The sequence below is a fragment of the Somniosus microcephalus genome, chromosome 18 (genome assembly GCF_052327205.1).
Source record: "Somniosus microcephalus isolate GS21.2 chromosome 18, FLI_Smic_1.0, whole genome shotgun sequence".
Taxonomy (NCBI): Eukaryota; Metazoa; Chordata; class Chondrichthyes; order Squaliformes; family Somniosidae; genus Somniosus; species Somniosus microcephalus.
This window is the reverse complement of record NC_141004.1, coordinates 55,702,665-55,716,391: the sequence shown is the minus strand read 5'-3', so window position 1 is coordinate 55,716,391 and position 13,727 is coordinate 55,702,665. Positions and strand designations below refer to the sequence as shown.

Sequence of the window (13,727 nt, the reverse complement as noted above, 5' to 3'; positions counted from 1 at the left end):
ACTGCCCTGTAACAGGGACCATTGGTTACTGCCCTGTAACAGGGACCATTGGTTACTGCCCTGTAACAGAGACTATTGGTTACTGCCCTGTAACAGAGACCATTGGTTACTGCCCTGTAACAGAGACCATTGGTTACTGCCCTGTAATAGAGACCATTGGTTACTGCCCTGTAACAGAGACTATTGGTTACTGCCCTGTAATAGCGACCATTGGTTACTGCCCTGTAACAGGGACCATTGGTTACTGCCCTGTAACAGGGACTATTGGTTACTGCCCTGTAACAGAGACCATTGGTTACTGCCCTGTAACAGGGACCATTGGTTACTGCCCTGTAATAGCGACCATTGGTTACTGCCCTGTAATAGAGACTATTGGTTACTGCCCTGTAACAGGGACCATTGGTTACTGCCCTGTAACAGAGACCATTGGTTACTGCCCTGTAACAGGGACCATTGGTTACTGCCCTGTAATAGAGACTATTGGTTACTGCCCTGTAACAGGGACCATTGGTTGCTGCCCTGTAACAGGGACCATTGGTTACTGCCCTGTAACAGAGACCATTGGTTACTGCCCTGTAATAGAGACTATTGGTTACTGCCCTGTAATAGCGACCATTGGTTACTGCCCTGTAATAGAGACTATTGGTTACTGCCCTGTAACAGGGACTATTGGTTACTGCCCTGTAACAGGGACCATTGGTTACTGCCCTGTAACAGGGACCATTGGTTACTGCCCTGTAACAGAGACTATTGGTTACTGCCCTGTAACAGGGACTATTGGTTACTGCCCTGTAACAGGGACTATTGGTTACTGCCCTGTAACAGAGACTATTGGTTACTGCCCTGTAACAGCGACCATTGGTTACTGCCCTGTAACAGCGACCATTGGTTACTGCCCTGTAACAGGGACCATTAGTTACTGCCCTGTAACAGAGACCATTGGTTACTGCCCTGTAACAGGGACCATTGGTTACTGCCCTGTAACAGAGACCATTGGTTACTGCCCTGTAACAGAGACCATTGGTTACTGCCCTGTAACAGGGACCATTGGTTACTGCCCTGTAACAGAGACCATTGGTTACTGCCCTGTAACAGAGACCATTGGTTACTGCCCTGTAACAGGGACCATTGGTTACTGCCCTGTAATAGCGACCATTGGTTACTGCCCTGTAACAGGGACCATTGGTTACTGCCCTGTAACAGGGACCATTGGTTACTGCCCTGTAACAGAGACCATTGGTTACTGCCCTGTAACAGAGACCATTGGTTACTGCTCTGTAACAATGGCTATTGGTTACTGCCTTGTAACAGTGAACAAGTAGTTACTGCCCTGTAATAGAGGCTATTTCGCCTGTTGATCTGACAAATATAATCCAGATTGTCAGCCAGTGGCTCAGTGGGTAGCACTCTCGTCTCTGAGGCGGAAGGTTGTGGGTTTATAGTCCCACTCCAGGGACCTGAGCACAAAAATCTAGTGAAGAAGAGCAGGGCGAGTTATCCCCGGTGTCCTGGCCAATATTTAACCCTCAATCGACTTCACTAAAATAGGTTATCTAGTCATTAATACACATTGCTGTTTGTGGGATCTTGCTGAGCGCAAAAGCCTGCCGTGTTTCCTACATTACAACAGTGACTACACTTCAAAAGTGCTCCATTGGCTGTAAAGTGCTTTGGGACGTCCTGAGGTCGTGAAAGGTGCTTTATATATCTATGCGTCTTTCTTTATTATCCTTCAGCCAATTTCTTACTCATTCCCAAGTTTTACCTTGAATCCTCACAAATTTGAGCTTAACTGGTAGCCTTTTATGTGGAACTTTATGCCTTTTTAGGAATCTGAACACACAATGGCTCACCAGAGTCAACTTGGGTTGTCACTTCTTCAAAGGAATCAAGGAGACTGGTCAGGAAGCAACTTCCCTGTCTAAAGCCATCTTCACAGATGTTTGTTAGGTTATTTTACAGATAATCCTTAAATTTACTCCTGATAATTGACTCCATTATTCTACAAAGAAATACAGGAAGACTAATAGGTCTGTAGTTCCCTGTGACTGCTTTATGTTACTCTTTTTGAATTTGGGCACCATATTGGCCTGTTTTCAATCTAATGGCACTTCCCCAATGTCCATTGACTTCCTCATAATGATTTCCACCACCTCACAAATCTCCTTGCTGTCTCTCCCAACACTCTGGGATAAAGACCATCTGACCCCAGTGATTTGTTTATTTTATAGTAATCCCTCCCAGTTTGTCTAGTACTTCAATCTCATTTATTTCAAAGTCTTGAATGTTGCCTTGGTACTCTTTTTTTGAGGGGAGGGCATGTTTTTAACGCCTTCCCTTGTGAATACTTTGAGGAAGTAATCATTCAGAATATTTACTATCTTGTGCTTATCCTCACGCTCAGGTCCATTTGCATCTTTTGGCCTCCATATTACGAAAAGGATATAGAAGCACTGGAGAAAGTGCAAAAAAGATTTGCAAGGATGATACCAAAGCTGAGAGGATACAACTATCAGGAAAGACTGAACAGGCGGGGGCTCTTTTCTCTAGAAAAGAGAAGACTGAGAGGTGACCTGATTGAGGCCTTTAAAATTATGAAGAGGTTCGATAGGGTAGAGAAGATGTTTCCACTTGTGGGGGGAGTCCAAAACTAGGGGCCATAAATATAAGATAGTCACTAATAAATCCAACAGGGAATTCAGGAGAAATGTCTTTACTCAGAGAGTGGTGAGAATGTGGAACTCGCTACCACATGGAGTGGTGGGGGGTGGCGAATAGCAAAGGTGCCTTTAAGGGGAAGCTAGATAAGTACAGGAGGGAGAAAGGAATAGAAGGATATGGTGATAGAGTGAGATGAGGTAAGGTGGGAGGAGGCTCATGTGGAGCATAAACCCCGGCACAGAGCTGTGGGGCCGAATGGCCTGTTTCTGTGCTGTGAATACTGTGTAATCTTTTAATATTTGCACCTCTTCTCTGACAGGCCCCTTGCTGTTGTAGCATGTCATTTACGAACACCAGGTCGAGACGAGCTCTGCCACTTGTGCCTTCTCCTCCGCACTGAGTCAGCTACCAACTTGGAATCTGAACCAATTGGATTTTCCTAATTTATAATTGGTTTATTGAAGTCTTTCATTAACATAACATTCCTGTTCTCACACACCATTCTTATCTCTTCATATAGAATTCATCCTGGGTTGACCTGGTGGTCTGTATCATACCCTTAATGTTAGCTTGGGTTAACCACACTAGTGATTTCTAACTGGAGTTGTTATTTCTGTGTCTCACCCCTCCCATGGCAAATATGGGGAATCTTCCTGATGTACTGAAGCTGTTGCTTATGTAGTGTCTCGAGGAAATCTTTCCCTTTATATCCTCACATGTGGTGGCTCTTTGCTCAATCCACTTTTATATTTTTACCCAAGGGTACAATGACTAGCTGTATCTGAAGGTTAAAAAGCTAGAATCTGTGCCTTAGATATACTGGACTACAGTCCTGTCAATCCCTTTACTGTGATCACATACACAAAAGCGGCGTGCTGTTTTTGACTCTGAACCAACATTGTGTTGCAATATTCAAGCTATCGTGAAGCTGTCACCAAAAGCAGAAAGTATATTGTAATAAATGATTGTGGAAGGAATGACTTGGGGGAGTTTCTAATATATATCTTTTTTATTGAGAAACCCGTAGGAAGGAGCCACGCCCATAGTGCAGGAGACTATCAAAGCTGGAAAGAGTAGGGGAGAAGATTGGATAAATCAAGAAATAGAGGATAGACAATCAGAAGCGTGGGTTTTAAAAGCCAATTCGTTTTAAGAAGGGAAGACTTTTAGTACCACAGGTTTTAAGGTCCTAGGAAGAATTATTTAGAATAACAGATGGCACGGTAAGTCTTGATTGCAACAGAGTGACAATCAGGGTAGAGGAAGGAGGTAATGAATGTTGTATTTAGAGCCTACAGAGGAAAATTCAGAGGAATCGTGGCTACAGTAATATCAATAACATGGAGAAAAATAAGAAAGATTGGGAAAAAGGAAGAGACGAGAGGTGAGAGAAGAGTTGCTTGTCAGACAGCAAGATTTTTCTTGTATCCTCTCCAGGAGTGAGATCATGATCAGGGCCGGGGCAAGAACAGGCACCCATGTTGCTTCAGTGATGTTTTTATGTACTTTAAATGTGTGACTGTTCACTGAATTGTCTTGAAGCTGGTACTAACACTCTGCAATTGTTCGCACTTCCCTGCTTTCTCTATGCCTCTCCGCTTCTCTCTTCCTCTGTTTACACCTCTGTCTCTACATATATGCTTCTCTATATGCCTCTCTCTCTCTCTCTGCTTTTCGCTCTCTCTATGCCCCTCTCTCACAATGCTTCTCTCTCGCTCTCTATTCGCCTCTCTCTCTGTCTCTCTTTCTCTATGTCTCTCTATGCCTCTCTCTCGCTCTATGCCTCTCTCTCTATGCAGATATTGATGAATGTCGCCTGCACAATGGTGGCTGTGACCACGTCTGCAGGAACACCATTGGAAGCTTTGAGTGCAGCTGCAAGAAGGGCTACAAACTACTGACGAATGAAAGGACTTGTCAAGGTGAGTCAACATACCCACGTTATTGTTTTTTAAGTTTGTGGTGCAGCCACTGCGCTCTGACCTTTATTTACAATTTTCAGTTTACTTCCTTGAGCTGGGATGTTGGTGATGGTTTTCCTTACATTAAAACACAAGGTAGCTGCTGCAGTTATGGTAACGCAGCAGCCCACCCTCAAATGGGGTGTGCTTGGCGCTTCTGCCATGGCGATATCAGTATCTGACGGCCGCACAGTGTCACCTACTGCCTGTTAATACCAGGAAGATTAGACTTTAGATGTGAGTGTTAATTTTCTATGGCAGGCTTGAAGGATAGAAATGTTTTGGGGAGGAATGTGATTGTGTATGAATCATTTGTGTAGATATCTCAAATCTCATCAGCAGTGTTTGATTCTGTTTGTGAGCGAGGGCAGGCAATGGAGTGTGAGAATATACTTCACAAAGTACTACTGTGTCATCCGATTAGGATCAGAATTTTATTCTTGTTGGATATGATATCCATTTCAAAAACGGGTCTGCCCAGGAATATTTATAATGTGTAAGGATCTCCACTTCCATGTATTAAAGTTACTAGGTTGTGAAGTAATTTTTAATATAGATGTCAGTGCTACAATCCAAAAATAACATTTCTCAAACGATGAAAAATCCATTGGCCCGGTATTTCTCTGAGGGTCAGGACCCGCACAATCCATGAGAGTAAAGTCACTTTTGGGAATAAGTCAACTGAGGAATGTTGGAGCGCTGCAGTACTGCTTTCTGGCCACTGGAGGGAGAGCAAATATTTCCACAGGTCACTGGGGTCCTCTGGTGGTCGAACCTGGGTATTGCGGCTGTGAGCCACCAATACCTTTTGTTGTAGGTTATGTAGACTTCGAGATTTTGAGATCCTGGGCTAGTATGGCCACAAAATCATCTTGAGCACTGATACCACATTGTTGTATAGAAACAATGGTTCAGACTTGCAGTCATTACTATAGCCCTAAATCAATCTTTTATTTCCGTTCCAGTAAGCTATTTTCTGTTTTTCTCCCTTCGCCTTTTTAATAAAAAATCTCACTGCACTATGTGGAAGCCCTTGAAAAAATGTCCGCCAGGCCTTGATCCCAGCCCTTTGCCAATTCTTCTCTGCCACCAGTTTCGAGGAGGAATGTGAGAACCTTCTGAGGTGATCGATCCTCAAATCTTTCCTCCCTTTCAGTTGGGAATTGTCTGTTTTCTGCCCAACATTTTCTGTTAATAAGAAAATACATCGGGAACTCATGTTGTGGTAAATTTTGGATCTGAGATTGCCAAAGTGGGGGCAGGGGGCTGCTTTGTTCTGTGGGCTCACACACATTGGGAGTTGGATTGACATTTCCCAAACTTATCAAATAGGATCCTTACAGGCAGTAGAGGGAAGAGATGTTCACCTCATCAGCATGGGCTGGATTTGAGACAAGTTCCCAGAGCTGAATGGCCAGTGTGTTAATCCACTCTGTCACCCCACTTTCTGCCAATTGGAGAGCTTAAAACTGAATTTACAAGTGAAATAAAAAGGGAAACTGCAAATGCTGGAAAACTGAAATAAAAACAGAAAACGTGAGAAATATACAGCAGGTCCGTCAGCATTTGTAAAGAGAAAAGGCAGGTTAAGACATTTCAGGTGCATACCTTTCATCAGAACGACTTTTATCCTTTGCAGATGCTGACTGACATGCTGTGTATTACCAGCATTTTCTGTTTTTATTCATTTACAAGTCTGCATTTAGTTCATCTCCAAAGTTCTGTCAGGATTTAATAAATTATCATGATTAAATATATAACTAACATAGATATTTTAATTTGACTTTTACATTTCAAATATAATTAAATCTGGAGAGGCATTGATAGAAATGGGGATCTATCTACGAGTGGCTAGCTGTGTAGTGCTGTGTGTATTTGGGGAGTGAGGGAGGTCCTGTCTGCACAGTGTTTCACTGGAACTCTCAAAGTGCTTGCAGCATCCATTCACATCCACACACAGAATACAAAGATTCCCAGCATAGCCTTGTACCACAGAGCCAAAGCCTAGGTAACCTTCCAACGCTATTCTTTCCCTACACCCCCATATCCATACCTGCTCTCAGATCACGTGAAGTGACATTAAATGATAAACCACATCGCCCTGTAGTTCTAAGCTAGACAGCAGTGAACTTCGTTACACGTGGGTTATCGGTGTTCTGGTCACAAGTGATCATTACTGTCAGTAAATAAATCTCTGTAAATTAGATTCTTCGGATTATCACAGCTGATATCAGAACGTGCCCCCTAACTTTAAACAGTATCGTTCCTTACAGATAGTAAAATTAATATAAGTCCTATTTTTCAACCAGACAACTTTTTTTAAATTCCAAACTGTGCTTTCTTGCATTTTATGAGTTCTGACCCCTTCCTAGGTTGATGAATATTTGCTCAATGATACAAGCAGCAATACAGCCCATTGTATGATAGTCGATACAGAGAAATTGTTCACTGTGGCAAAGGCTTCAAATATCAAGGGATGCAAGTTGGAACTTAGGAATAGGAAGGTAAGTTAGGTGGGACATTTTCACACATGGGTAACAGATTGTGGAGACAATATAAATTAGGTGCATTTTGTACAGAAGGAAATGTGGAAGAAGGGATTGAGATTAGTTAAAAGGGGACGTACTTATCTTCAACTTGCAATTGTATAGCGCCTTTAACATAATAAAATTTTACAAAATATTTCACAGAGGAAAGAGGATTTAGAAGCGAGATGGACAGAGGGATAGAGGATTTAGGAGAGGGAGGTACTGAGGTGAAGAGGATTTAGGATAGGGATAGACCAAGGGATAGAGGATTTAGGACAGGGAGGTACCGAGGGATAGAGGATTTAGGAGAGAGATGGACCAATGGACAGAGGATTTAGGAGAGAGATGGACCAATGGACAGAGGATTCAGGAGAGAGATGGACCAATGGACGGGGGATTCAGGAGAGAGATGGACCAATGGACGGAGGTATCAGGAGAGAGATGGACCAATGGACGGGGGATTCAGGAGAGAGATGGACCAATGGACGGGGGATTCAGGAGAGAGATGGACCAATGGATGGAGGATTCAGGAGAGAGATGGACCAATGGATGGAGGATTCAGGAGAGAGATGGACCAATGGACAGAGGATTCAGGAGAGAGATGGACCAATGGACGGGGGATTCAGGAGCGAGATGGACCAATGGACAGAGGATTCAGGAGTGAGATGGACCAATGGACGGAGGATTCAGGAGAGAGATGGACCAATGGACGGGGGATTCAGGAGAGAGATGGACCAATGGACGGGGGATTCAGGAGAGAGATGGACCAATGGACGGAGGATTCAGGAGAGAGATGGACCAATGGACGGGGGATTCAGGAGAGAGATGGACCAATGGACGGGGGATTCAGGAGTGAGATGGACCAATGGACAGAGGATTCAGGAGAGAGATGGACCAATGGACGGAGGATTCAGGAGAGAGATGGACCAATGGACGGGGGATTCAGGAGAGAGATGGACCAATGGACGGGGGATTCAGGAGAGAGATGGACCAATGGACGGGGGATTCAGGAGAGAGATGGACCAATGGACGGGGGATTCAGGAGTGAGATGGACCAATGGACGGAGGATTCAGGAGAGAGATGGACCAATGGACGGAGAATTCAGGAGAGAGATGGACCAATGGACGGAGGATTTAGGAGAGAGATGGACCAATGGATGGAGGATTCAGGAGAGAGATGGACCAATGGACGGAGGATTTAGGAGAGAGATGGACCAATGGACGGAGAATTCAGGAGAGAGATGGACCAATGGACGGAGGATTTAGGAGAGAGATGGACCAATGGACGGAGAATTCAGGAGAGAGATGGACCAATGGACGGGGGATTCAGGAGAGAGATGGACCAATGGATGGAGGATTCAGGAGAGAGATGGACCAATGGACGGGGGTATCAGGAGAGAGATGGACCAATGGATGGAGGATTCAGGAGAGAGATGGACCAATGGACGGAGGATTCAGGAGCGAGATGGACCAATGGATGGAGGATTCAGGAGAGAGATGGACCAATGGACGGAGGATTCAGGAGAGAGATGGACCAATGGACAGAGAATTCAGGAGAGAGATGGACAGAGGGTTTAGGATAGTTTGCCTGTGGCACAGTAAAAAAAACAGGTTTTTAGAGGGAGGCACACAGCAAAACAAAAGGGTTTCGGGAGGGAGTGCAGGTTTCAGCTCCGACAACCCACGTCTGACGTTGGGGAGTTTATTGCTGACTGAACTGGTGACATTTCTTGGCACAGAAACAAATGGGTTTTGTTCCAAGGGGTCAGGTACTTAGCCTGCAGGGAGTATTTTTACAGTAACAGATAATCTTATCACAGTACAGTCGCATCTTAGTACTCATCAAACACGCCGCTGCTGTAATCTCTACAGGCTGACAGTCACGTAGACATGTTTCAACACCCTGTGGCTAAAGCCTTCTGGGGAAAAGCCAATGTTGGTGAGGGGTGGCCAGAGATTATCAGCGAGTCGCACCCCTGATGCATTAAATGATTTAGAACTATGTTTTTGTTAGTCACAGAAACAAGAAATCAGGAGCGTGTCAGATAAAAGTTAGGGGTGAGTGCAGCCTGGGCTTGGTGCTGGCTCTTTAAAGGTTTTGTATCCTCCCCTGAGGAGGGATGAGAAAGAACTCGACTGTGATAAAATTATAGAAAGAACATTAAAACATACACTAAAGCAAAATACTGTGGATGCTGGAAATCTGAAATAAAAACAGAAAATGCTGGAAATACTCAGCCGGTCAGGCAGCATCTGTGGAGAGAAACCTGCCCCTTCTGTCCTAACCCTTCTGATTCTATCCTCTATCCCTTTCTGACCCTCTCCCATGGCACTATTCAAAGAGCAGGAGAGTTCTCTGGTGTCTTGGAATATCTGTCTGTCTGTCTGCCTGCCTGTCTATCTTTCTTTCTCTCTCTTTCTCCTTTTCTCCCTTTCTTTTTCTTTTACATTCTTTCTTTCCTTTTCTTTTACATTCTTTCTTTTTTTTGTCTCGCTCTCTCTGTGGATTTTGGCCCCTTACACATAGTGAACAGTCTCCAGGCTCACTTGCTCCAGGGTCATTCTCCTAACATCAGAGAAAGGCTCATATTCCATAAGGTTTGAACCACCAATATTTTTCAGTATTTAATGATGTGCTTTTGGTATAAAAGCAGTCCTTCTAAGATCACACGGGTAATGTTCTCCAGATGTTCACTAACCTGGTGCTGGCCTGCTTTTCTGCTGCAGCCTGTGATGCTTCCAACAGCTTGTCCATTTTGCATCTTTTGACAGTCTCTGGTCTGAATTCAAACACCTGAGGTGAAAGCCTTTGCCTGAAAACTGTATTCAAATACACTTTACAGCCCAAGTGTCCGACATACTTTTTAATTAGTTTTCCAAGGATAAGCAGCAGTGCCCAATCAACACTGACTCACAAGTTGTAGTTCGTTTAGGTTTTTGCTGAAATATAGAATAAGAACAGGAGTCAGGAATGAGCCAGTAACACAATCAACGTGAGAAGCTCATGACTCCACCCCCCCATTCCAGGACACGAGCACATAACCTAGGCTGACACCTCGGGGCAGTACTGAGGGAGTGCTGCAATGTCAGAGGTGGCGTCTTTCCAATAATACTCGCGGTCACCAGAGCAAAGTTTCAGCATTGCTCCTTTGTACGAGACACCTGTTAGACAACAGCTGGAGTATTGTGGGCACTTCTGGCCACCCTGTTGTTGGAAGGATATTTGGACCATGCGACATTACTGATAATAACAGTTGGGCCTTTTAAAGATTCACGAGAATGATACCAGCAGGAATGAGAGGCTCTAGTTACGAAGAATTGGTGCTTTTTTCACAAACAGAGAAGGTTAAGGGGGGCCTAATAGAGGTTTTTAAAATTCGGAATGGTTTTGTGAGCGATCCGGCGTTGGTGAATCAGTGAGAAGGGGAATTAGAGTCAGAAAATTATTATTAGGAGAACAAAGGGAGAAGCCAGAAGAAAAACTTTTGCAACAGGGAATATTTTGCAAAAAGTGGCTATTGAGGCAGAGACAGTACATCATTTAAAACAGAGCCGAACAATTTATTTGAAAAGGCACAATACAAAAGGATGAAAGTACTGTACAGGGTTATGGAATTAGAACAAGTCGCTCAGTGGAAGAGCTGACTCCAGTCTGGGCTTCATTCTACGCCGCAGCTTCTGTGACTCTATGAATCTGAACACTTGTCCTTTTATCTAGGTTTGGATCCCACACAGATTGATATAATCCCTAATAACTGTAGAGTTCCTTAGTCAAATCAAGTCGCGATTGATTTCTTAGTCGGTGCAAGTCCACGACACAAAACTCCCCCTAATTTGGAATAATTGGCATTTTTGCTCCTGCCCCGGTGATATTGAGAACTGGAAGTCGAGAGTGTTCCAAACTACCACACAGAATGTAACCAGTGCTGGTTCCAGAATAAAGAGGGTGTCGTAGAGGCAGCAAGGATGGCTGGTACAGCAGATGGAAAATTGGCATCGGTACATCACTGGAGCAAAGTAGCAGTCTGAATCCGAGCGATGCTGTACCTGACTAGGCACAGAAGACTGAAAGATGGTCCGTTCCCAGCATGCCCATCTGTCACCAACAGGAGCATAAAATTAACTTTTGAAAAGAAGACACAAGTCCACATGCTTACAGTAACGGTTGGGCTTCATATGGTACAGGAAAGAAACGTTTGTGGGGGAGGCGTGGGTTTGGGGCTGTGGGGGCAAAGGGGAGCTAGAAGATGCCAAGAGGGGACAGGATGATGCATTTTGACACAATTTGTCATTGCATTGCAAGGAAAGATTTGGCAATACATATTTTCTTCAAGACGCCACCCCATTCAAAACAAGGGAGTGTTGCCCTCATACAAATGAAAACTGTGGTGTTCCTCACAGTCAGCAGCAGCAGAGAGGAATGTGAACCGCAGACAAGACAACAAGGGATTGTGATGCCACGTTTGGAGTCGGGTATGTCAGTTGTTCGTCACTCTCACCGAGGTTTAACCTTACTGTAATCTCATTTTTGTTGCAGTAGAGGCGAGATCCCGTGAGGATTACACCTTGATAAAATATTGTGGGTTCATTGTGCATTCAAGCAGGTAAATCAGGTGGGACTATGTAAACAGTTCAAGACTCAACAAAGAGGCTTCATCAGAAACGCTGGCAAAGAGGAACGTCTCGGTGCACTAATTAAATAGTGATTTGTGACGGGCTCACTGGACTGTGGCCATGCTTTGCTCAAGGAAGACTGAACGGCTCAGATTTAAACCATTCTTATTTACACACAAGTACTTTGATGTGGTCCATGTGAAGTTGCCTCATTTTCTTCTCGGAATTTGAAGTTGCCGTGTTTTCAATAAAATAGTTGTATTTTATGTGGTATAGTGTGCAGTATAGCCGGGGAGTTCATTACTTTAGCACTAAGACATGAAGTGAACTTTGTTACAATGGTTACAATCTCAATCAAATCAGCTTCTTCACACAGTCTCTAAATACTGGGCAGCCTTGTAGGGGGGGGTTTTTTGCTTTTCCAATATTCTGCCCCAAACCCTGACATGCTGTGGGACAGTTGCAGAGGGACTCGCTGTTACCCAGCCATTCTCCATGTGCGATTCGAGACAGTGAGTGTCAGTGTGCTGTTTGACTATGTGAGGCTTCACTGTGATGCCTGATTCCCCGACCCGATCTGCAGAGAGAAGATTTCCTCTGTGCGTTGAGTAGCAAAATCATAAATGCATTTGTAAATGCTCCACGTTCGATTTCGCCACACAGCACACAGAGGAAGTTGCCTCCACCCTCTCCCCAACCTGATGTGAATGCACACCTGCACACACTTTTCAACAGGTCTCACTGGATAGTGATCAGGGATCGTGACTCATTTCCCCTTTTTCCTAACTTAGGGAGATTGAGGCCTTTTGCAGCCCCCTCAAACTGTTGGCTGAAACCGGCTCAATCAACTCAGACCAGTGATCGAACCGACATCTCCTGGTCTGGGTAGCTCAGGAACACAGCAGGCTGTGGGAATTTACCCATTAAGCCATTAGGGGAGCTCCCACCTGTGTGCGTTTTAAATGATATTTTTCTGTAATTTACATAATCCAGTCGAATAATTAGAACACCAAAATGAGCCAGCAGCAAGTCAGCCTCTCCAGCTTCAGTGGCAGGGACCCATACATTGGTATGCAGTCCCGTAATATGATGTCAGGGGCGGGCCCTGTCATCTTATCAGCAGCAGCCTTCAAGAATCCCGTTACTTACTCTTAATTGCAGGGAGTGAGTACAGATGCTCTTGTAGTGAAGGGTGTCATAAGTGATTGCAGCAGGGTCTAAACAGAACGGATTATTAACTTGACATTCTCCTCTCGCACTAACCCGCCCACTGTCAGTGATTTGCACGATGTGAAGGTTTTTTTTGTGTAGTAGGTAGCCCAATTTAGGATTTCACGCCTCAGAACAGAAGAGACGGCAAGTTTAAATGTTTATTTTGATAATGTTCAGTATTCAGGAAAGGCTTAGGCATTTCTTTTATATACAGTAACTTTGATTGCCGTTGGTAATGTAAAAAGATGTGAGCTGTGGAATGGAGATGGGCTGTCATAGGAACATGTAAGTGGGCTGTTGCTGGTTACCACGCGGGATCTCCACATTCATTCGCTGTGTGAAAAATTCCTGATCCAAGCTTTTGGGAAATGGGAGGGGCTTCCCTGGGATAACCCAGCCCCCCTGCTCCCACTTACCTTCTATTGTCCTGGCCAATATTTTCCTGGTCAATATATATCTCTCAACCAACATCACTAAAAACAGATTATCCGGTCATTATCACATTGCTGTTTGTAGGAGCTTGCTGTACGTAAATTGGCTGCCGCGTTTCCGACATTGTAACAGTCGCCACACTTCAGACGCACTTCATTTGTTTTGGGACTTCCCAAGGTCGTGAAAGGCACTATACAAATGCAAGACTTTTTTTTTCTTAAGGGCAGCATTGACTGAAGGCTAGGAGTCATCCTCTTATAGGATTTCACGGTGAAGAAGGGGCAAAGGTAAAAGACGTTATAAAAGGAGGCGGGGTGGG

The 13,727-nt window shown here is 44.4% G+C and overlaps 1 protein-coding gene across 1 annotated transcript in view; it reads left to right on the top strand.

The window, feature by feature from the left end:
* Positions 1 to 13,727, top strand: part of LOC147105286 (signal peptide, CUB and EGF-like domain-containing protein 3) — a 430,332-nt gene that overhangs the window by 329,444 nt on the left and 87,161 nt on the right. The window contains exon 8 of the mRNA XM_086011491.1: positions 4,461 to 4,583. Coding sequence (XP_085867617.1) covers positions 4,461 to 4,583 — 123 coding nt within the window. The remainder of the gene's footprint in view (positions 1 to 4,460; positions 4,584 to 13,727) is intronic.